The following is an 8,672-nucleotide window of genomic DNA, read 5'->3' as shown; positions in this document are numbered from 1 at the left end:
GTACATATCTTTCAGCTTCTTGATTAAATTTATTCATTAGTATTATATTATTTTTGATGCTATTATACATTGGATGGCTTTCTTGATATCTTTTCATGATCATTGTTAGTGTATAGAAATGCAACTGATTTTTGTATGTCGATTTTTGTATCTTGCAACTTTAGTGAATTTGTTTATTAATTCTGCTTTTTTGCTGGAGGCTTTAGGGTTTTCTGTATATAAGAAAATGTCAACTGCAAACAAAGACAATTTTACTTCTTCCTTTCCAATTTGGATGCCTTTTATTTCTTATTCTTGTCTAATTACTTTGGCTAAGACTTCCAGTACTATATTGAATAGAAGTGGCAAGAGTGGGAACCCTTGTCTTGTTTCTGATCTTGGAGGAAAAGCTTTCAGCTTTTCATCTGTGAATATGAAGTTAGTTGTGGGTTTGTCATATATGGCCTTCACTATGTTGAGGTATATTCCTTATAATTTGTCAAAAGTTTTATCAGAAAAGTGTGTTGAATTTTGTCAAATACATGTTTCTGCATCTATTGAAATTATTAGCAGGGGCTGGTCTGGATCCTGGGGCTGCAGGTACCAACCTAACCCTGGTGCAGGCCTGGAAGCTGGGTCACCGAGGCAGGCACTGAGCCTGCGTCCACAGGGGCTGACCTGAAGCCTGGGGCTTTCGGTCCTGGACTGGCACTGTGGCAGCCAGGAGCCTAGATATGGAAGGGCAAGCCTGGGATTACAGGTGCTAGCATGGTGCCAGGGTTCACTGGGGTGAGCCTGGTGCTGGGGTTCATGACGAAGTAGGGTACACACTACACTCTTCTTCCTCCATGAAGTAGGAGTCTCTCTATGAACTGCACTGCTCGGGCTTGGGAGAAGGATGACATGGGTAATGCAAAACTATTGTTTTACCCTCTTTAATGGGTCTTTTCTTATTTTTGTGCTGGGTTTCAACGAAAACCCAGAAGTCTTTACCCATCTTTAATCTCTCACTTGGAATCCTTAGCTATTGTGAAGGTATTTTCGTTTGTGGATAGTTGTTCAAACTGATGTTTCTGTGAGGCGACAAGCTCTGGAAACTCCTAGTTTACTATATTGCTGATGTCCTTATGAAAGTATCCTTCTACTACTAGTTCACAGAGAGTATTTTATCATAAATAGGGTTTGAATTTTCGTAAATTTTTAAATTTGCATTTATAGACATGGTCATAAGAATTTTTTCCCTCTATTCTGTTAATGTGATAAAATTAATTGGTTGATATTCAAATATTAAACTGATCTTTCCTTTCTTGTATGACACCCACTTGTTCATGATATAATACCTTTTTGATATAATGGTGGATATTATTTGCTAAGATTTTATTAATAATTATTGAGTCTATATCCACTAGTGATATTGGTCTATAATTTTCTTTTGTCATAATATTCTTGTCAGGTTTTGCTAGTACCAGATTATGTTGGCCTCATAAAAAAGGTTCATAGGTGTTCTCTCCCGATATATGGAAGTTTATCCTCTTTTCTGAGTTCATATAAATGTTTCTGTAAGATTAATATTGTTTACTCTTTAAATTGACAAAATTCACTAGCAAAGCTGTCTCTTTTGCAGTAATATTCCCTCTTTCATTCCTGAAATGTTTAGTTTGTGGTTTCACTTTTTTTCTTAATGAGTTAGCTAAAGGTTTATCAATTTCATTAATCTTTTCAAATAGCCAACTTCTGGCTTTGTTCATTTCTCTGTTTTTTTGTGTGTTGTTTCCTAATTCATTTCTTTCTGCTCTTCATTATTTCCTTCTACTTACTTTGTTACTTTGGTCTTCTTTTTCCAGCCTTAGTTGAAATCTTAGATAACTGACTAAGAACTTTTCTTCTATCTTACTATAATCATTTAACACTATTCCTTTCTGTCTAAACACTGCTTTACTGCATCCCACAAATTTTGGCATATTCTATTTCCATGATCATTCAACTCAAAATATGTTTTAGTTTCCCTTGTGATTTCTTCTTTGACACACTGTTTATTTAGGAGTGCACTGCTTAATTTACAAGCATTTTGGAATTTTCTAATTATTATTTTGATATTGGCTTCAAATTTCATTCTGTTGTGGTCAGAGAACATTTTCTGTATGTTTTCAGTGTTGTGAAATTTATTGAGACTTGTTTTATGAACCAGCATATCTCTATCTTGGTGAATGTTCCATACTCACTTGAAAAAACGGTATATCCTGCAATTGTTGAATAGTGTTTTACAAATGTCAACAAATCAATTTGTTTGATAGTATTTTTCAATTTTCTGAATCCATACTGAAATCTTGTTTACTTACTCTACCAATTATTGAAGGTGGGTGTTAAAAATTTCCTGATATAATTATAGATTTGTCTATTTTCCCTTTAGTTGTGTCGATTTTTGCTTCATAGATTTGAAGCTATGCTATTAGCTACATATATATTTAGCTTTTATTTTAATGTCTTCTTGATGCTTTGACCTTTTTATCATTTATCTCTGGCAACATTCTATTTCTTGAAGTGAATTTGCCTGCAATTAATATAGCCATTCCAGCTTTTATTTAGTCTTTGATTGTTATATCTTTCTCCATCCTTCTACTTTCAACCTCTCTGTATCTTTGTCCAAAGTGTATTTTTTAAAACAACAAAGTTGTATCTTCCTTTTTTATATCCAGTCTGTCAATCTCTGTCTTTCAATTGGAGTTTTTAGTATTTATATTTAATGTAATTATCAATATGTTTTGGTTTAAATCCATTATCTTACTATTTGCTTTCTATTTGTCCCCTCCATTTTTCTTACTTGTTTTCTTTTATTTCTGTATTTTTGGATTAATGAAGTCTTAAATTATTATTATTTTATTTCATTGTATCTCCTTTATTAGCTTTTAAGCTAAATTTATTTTTAGGATTTATAGTGGTTGCTCTTGGGTTTACAGTATGGTTCCTCAATTTCTTTCACTCTATGTTGAATTAATATTAAATCACTTAATGTAAAGTGTAGAAACCTTATGACAGGAATTTTCTGTCTGCCCAAGGATGAAGGAGTTAAAGCAACTAGCCTGTGATCCATTCACTTTCTTTACCAGGTGGAATCTCTTAGGAGAAAGAGAAAAAAAGACAGGTTTCCTGGTATAGGCCCTTTATCAACTGGATTTCTGAGCAGAGACTAATGATGTTTGCGGGAGTGAACTGACCATATCTACTCAATGCCCTTTCTAGAGTGTCCCTGGATAAAAATCACTTATAGTAAAAAACCCTTCTGTGGTTATAGATTCTTCTATAATACATGACTCCTTGAAGAATATTTCCTATGCTACACAATGTGCTGGGGTATAAACTAAGATGCTTCTTAACTTAAATGCTCTGTGTGAGGTAACTGCAAATCTCACTTAAGACCACACCCATTATTTGGGCCAATATGCCTGTCTAATGCATGGGAAAACAACCTGGGTTTCAATGGAAATCTAGAAGTATTTACCAAGCCCTTCTTTTTGGTGGGACTTGAATGCCAAACTCAGCCTCCCAAGCTGTGAGCTTTTTATTAAAATCTCTGTTCAACTCTTTAGCCTTCCAATTGTCACTTCCCCTTGGGTTCTAAGAAGTCTCACTCTCTACATGCCCAATTCAGTGGTCGGTCAAGGATTTGATGAGAGATTTTACATAGTTTAGTTTCCTCCTTTATGGCTCCCTCTTTTACAGGATGTATCCCTAAATTTCCAGCTGCTCTGGCAGCCCCAAATGCTAATCTGATTCCTCATATCAAGACTGCTACTTTCTGCTTGAGTACCATCTGCTATATGGACTCAGGAGTGCCCTGTTGATCACCCAGTCTGGTTCACATCTTTCAGGGGTTGGATTCCCTCCTGTTCTGCCTGCTTTTGATCACTCTCCAGTGTCATAAAACAGTCATTTTTTATATTTGATTCAGAGTTTATAATTGTTAGTAGAAGGAGAGTTAGTCTGATCTAAGCTACTCTGCCACAAGATACTCCATCGTTACTAGAAGTTGGAAATCTAAGGTGTACTTTTCAGGAAGAACTGACAGACTTCCTTCTGAGCTGGGTATGAAATAAGAGGGGGGAAAAGGATCAAGGATTACTTCTAGATTACTGGCCTAAGTATGTGAGTAAATGCTATTGCTATTATTGGAGATAGGGAAGAATACAGACTCATAAGCATCAGGAAACTTGTTAAAATTTTGGCTATTTCTTTTTCAGACAGAAAATATCATGGAGGTTCTGAGTTTCTCTTCTTTTCAGTGTGCTTCAAGGTAATTCCAAAGCAGAAGTATGGTTTGGTGCTTTATACATAGTAGGGAGTCAGGTCGGCAACCTTCTTCCTCAGTCTTAGTCACTGCCTCCATCTTTTTTTTAATTCATTAATTAATTTATTTTTTATTTTTGGTTGTGTTGGGTCTTTGTTGCTGCACGGGCTTTCTCTAGTTGCCGCGAGCGGGCACTACTCTTTGTTGCGGTGTGCAGACTTCTCATTGCATTGGCTTCTCTAGTTGCAGAGCACGGGCTCTAGGTGCATGCGTTTCAGTAGTTGTGGCTCACAGACTCTAGAGTGCAGGCTCAGTAGTTGTGGCGCACCGGCTTAGTTGCTCCGCGGCATGTGGGATCTTCCCAGACTAGGGCTCGAACCCATGTCCCCTGCATTGGCAGGCGGATTCTTAACCACTGCGCCACCAAGGAAGTCCCACTGCCTCCATCTTAACTTTGTGAGTGTATCTCTAAAGTACAATTATCTTCTGACCCTTCCCCCTAGGCACAATCAGGTCAACCTAAATGATTTACTTCCAGCCATATAAGCCTTGGTCTACAGGAATTGAACAAGTGAGTTGGAAATGGGACTCTGGGCCAGATGTCAGTCAACCTCTTTTCTCCCTTTTGGTCAACCATTTGTATTATGGTTGCAGTGAATCTTGTCTAAATGAGGAAAGAAAAGCAAGGACACTGCCATAGTCAAACAAAGAGGGAAACAGTGAGAATTAAAAACCAGATTGACTGATTTAATAACACAATTAGGAGCAGAGCAAAGTTCCCCTTCCCAAAGTCAGCACAGACAGGAAAAAGGTAATTTCTTGTTTGAATAACACAACAATTAGAACAGATCAGCTACTGACTATAATTGGATCTATGGGAGATTGTCCCTGGAGTTTCAGACTTTTTAATACTGTACAAATAGATTTCTAAATTTAATTTGCTGCATGAATTAGAAACTTTTCACAAGCAACAAAAAACTTAAATTGCCTTAGAGTGTGAATGGCTGGTCCTTTGGAGGATGTTTCTGGAGCACATATGTCAGGACAATTCTGGCCATATGAAGGAAATCTCGGCTATATGTCCCATCATGAGTATATCAGCATTTTCGTGGGTTTGAGATGGAAAGTCTAGGTTTTGTCTAAATTTTCAAGCTTTTCAGTTAATTAATCTGTGGTTGCAGAGATCTGTTTTTTACTAACTGAATCTCCCAAATTATTTTGGAGAGAACCCTACAAATGGTGGAAGGTACTGAACTTGGAAAGCAGAAAAGTTTCCTAAGTAAGAAGACTGTTACCCAGCTAGGGGAAGAAAACCATTCCAATGGTTCAGAGGTAAACCAATGTCTTCCCCTAGATCAGTTACAAATGTGCTTTTGGAAAAAGAAAGACCCCATAAGATTGTTTCTTTCCTCAGTCTCTCATGATATTTATGAAATAAACCTTGCCATTCCCCAACATTGCCCTAAAAAGTCTTGCAGCAAAAATAACACCTTGAAGATACTTTGTTGACTTCCTGATTGAAATTTTCCTTATTGATGATGACAAATTCCTTCAAATATATATTACTAATGCTATCACCAAGCTAGAGAAGCATTTAAGTACAGACTACAAGTTGATGTGAAGAAAAAATACCAGAAAATATAAAGGGAGAGGATCTTATGTTTTATATATAATATGTAATGTTAATCATTCTATGCATATATGCAAATGACCATGACATAATAAAATGTTCCAGGCAAATTTGACATCTGTAACAATTTTTTTCTTCCTGGGATTTTCCCACTACCCCAAAGTTGAGGTCATCATATTTGTGCTGTGCTTGCTGATGTACCTGATCACCTTGCTGGGTAATATAATTCTGATCTCCATCACCATCCTGGATTCCAGCCTATACACACCCATGTACTTCTTCATCAGCAACCTCTCTTGTTTAGATGTCTGGTACACCTCTTCTGCTTTCCCTCCAATGCTGATAAACTTTGTTTCAGGGAAAAACACTACCTCATTCTCAGGGTGTGCCGCTCAGATGTACTTCTCTCTTGCCATGGGCTCCACTGAGTGTGTGCTCCTGTCCATGATGGCGTATGACTGATATGTGGCCATCTGCAACCCCCTGAGATACCCCATCATCATGAACAAGAGGATTTGTGTGCAGATTGCAGCTGGTTCCTGGGTGACAGGCTGCTTCACTGCCCTAGTGGAACCAGTGTCTGTACTGCAGTTATCTCTGTGTGGTAATAGTGTCATCAATCATTTTGCTTGTGAATTTCTGGCTGTCTTAAAACTTGTTTGTGTGGACACCTCCATGGCGCAGTTAATCATGCTGGTGATCACCGTACTTCTTGTTCCTATGCTGATGCTTTTAATTTGTATCTCTTATGCTTTCATCCTCTCCAACATCCTGAGAATCAGCTCAGTGGATGGTCAAAGCAAAGCCTTTTCAACATGTGCAGCCCATCTGACTGTGGTGGTTTTGTTCTATGGGACAGCTCTCTCCATGTACCTGAAGCCCTCATCTGTAGATTCACAGGAAATAGATAAATTTATGACTTTGGTATATGGTGCATTAACCCCCATATTGAATCCTATCATCTATAGTCTATGAAACAAAGAGGTGAAAGCAGCTTTGAAAAAATTGCTTTTTAGAAATTCTATGGTAATGTTTTAAGTTCTATCTTCAGAAAATATGGGAGCAAGCACACTCATCTGGATAATCTCCAACATTATCCAGAAAATTGCAAAGTAGTTGGAATAAACCAAACCCTGGAAAATACTCATTTTCTATAGGAGTTCAACATTAAGTCCAGTATCTTGATTTACCTTGTAAATAAAACTTTTGATATTAATAAATAATTTAGGTAGAATGAATCATGTTTCTGGAGAAGTATTTAGCATTCATTGAATATTAATATAACATTAAAATTAGATGATTTTTTCTTATTTAATTTGCTATATCATTTAAGTGTTCAACTCTAGCAGCACCATGACAATAACTAATATACCAATAGTGTAAGTATTAAGCCTAGTATATTTTGAAATAATTTATCCTCATATGATTTGTAATTATGTCTGAAATTATGAAGAAATTGTATTTTTATGTAAGTGTGGTTATAGTTCAAGGTATGTAAGTTCATAAAACCAAGACACCATTAATTTTAGAAATTTTCCTACTCTAAATGTTAAAATGTGAAATCTGTTAGATTTGATAAACTACCACATGAATGATTGTGTTTATTTAGGATGTATATGTGGAGGATGAGTAAATATCTGTGTATGTTCAAAGACATCATGACAAGGATTTGTGCACTGTAATCCTGTATATAAAGTGGAGTAAAGGAATAGCATTCAGGAGATCTTAAAGTATCCGTGGTTATAAGGTCAAAGTACTCTCATATTGTACTCTGAATGTCTAAGTGAATTCATCAACACACACACACACACACACAACACACACACCATGTTACTTATTTTTCTTAGAGCATGCTGAATTGAGCAATTATGGCTAAGAAACAACAGATTTCTACCCTGTAGAGATTACACTGCAAAAGAAACAATTTATTAATGTACACACATATTGTGTGAAAAGATTCATGGATATATTTGACATATGTGAGCAAAATTACATAAATTATAATTACACCAATATTGCATATTAACCAGTTTTTCCTTGTCTTTTCCACCCTCACTGGAGCTGGGGAATTATGAGGCCAATGCATGCACATTACTTCCTCTTTACCAGAGAGATGTCTTTGGGGTATATGTGGATGATGGCTTTATTCTATGGAGAAGGTGACTCTTGCTAGCATTGACATAATCCCCTTAAATTTTAGACTTAGAGAAAGTGAGACAATTATAGATAATTATAACAGAAGGTCCCATTCTGAACAAGACAGAACTTGCAAGGAATTATTCAGTTGAGGGTGAATGGATTGATGAAGGAACCATGTCGGAAGAAAGAATTCAATGTATAGGAACTGTGCTGGTGTTCTTAATCCAAGTACCCTTAGTATACATGAGAAAATTTTTTCTTTCTCAGGTATTAGATGCACAGTTCTATTAATTCAGAATCTCTCCAAAGGTAGAGACTGGGGATTTGTATCATAATAAAAGCAAAACAGTTATTCTGATTTGTGTCCTTACTTCCATTTCACTACCAGACAACAACGACCATGGTGTGATGTTATTTGGCTGAAGAGGATGAAGAACTGTTAACCCTATTACCCACCCAACCTCTACAATCACTTACAACAAAACATTTACCTGATTTCAAGTAATCCCAAACATTGAGCCTATAAATATCCATCTTATTTGTTTATGTGGGTGAAAATAAAATCTGTAGTTTTATGCCGCATCAGCTCCAGTGAGCATGTGCTATCATCTTCAACAACTTTGTGTTTTAAAGGGGTAT

At 36.4% G+C, this 8,672-nt stretch overlaps 1 protein-coding gene across 1 annotated transcript; it reads left to right on the top strand.

The window, feature by feature from the left end:
- Positions 1-5,990: 5,990 nt before the first annotated feature.
- LOC133097294 (olfactory receptor 13F1) lies at positions 5,991-6,932 on the top strand. The gene is given in 1 exon segment (XM_061199186.1): positions 5,991-6,932. A coding segment is annotated over 1 exon segment (942 nt).
- Positions 6,933-8,672: the final 1,740 nt, after the last annotated feature.

The sequence above is a fragment of the Eubalaena glacialis genome, chromosome 9, assembly GCF_028564815.1.
Source record: "Eubalaena glacialis isolate mEubGla1 chromosome 9, mEubGla1.1.hap2.+ XY, whole genome shotgun sequence".
In the NCBI taxonomy this organism is placed as follows: Eukaryota; Metazoa; Chordata; class Mammalia; order Artiodactyla; family Balaenidae; genus Eubalaena; species Eubalaena glacialis.
Note: the sequence above shows the minus strand (reverse complement) of the source record. Positions and strands in the feature narration are given on the sequence as shown.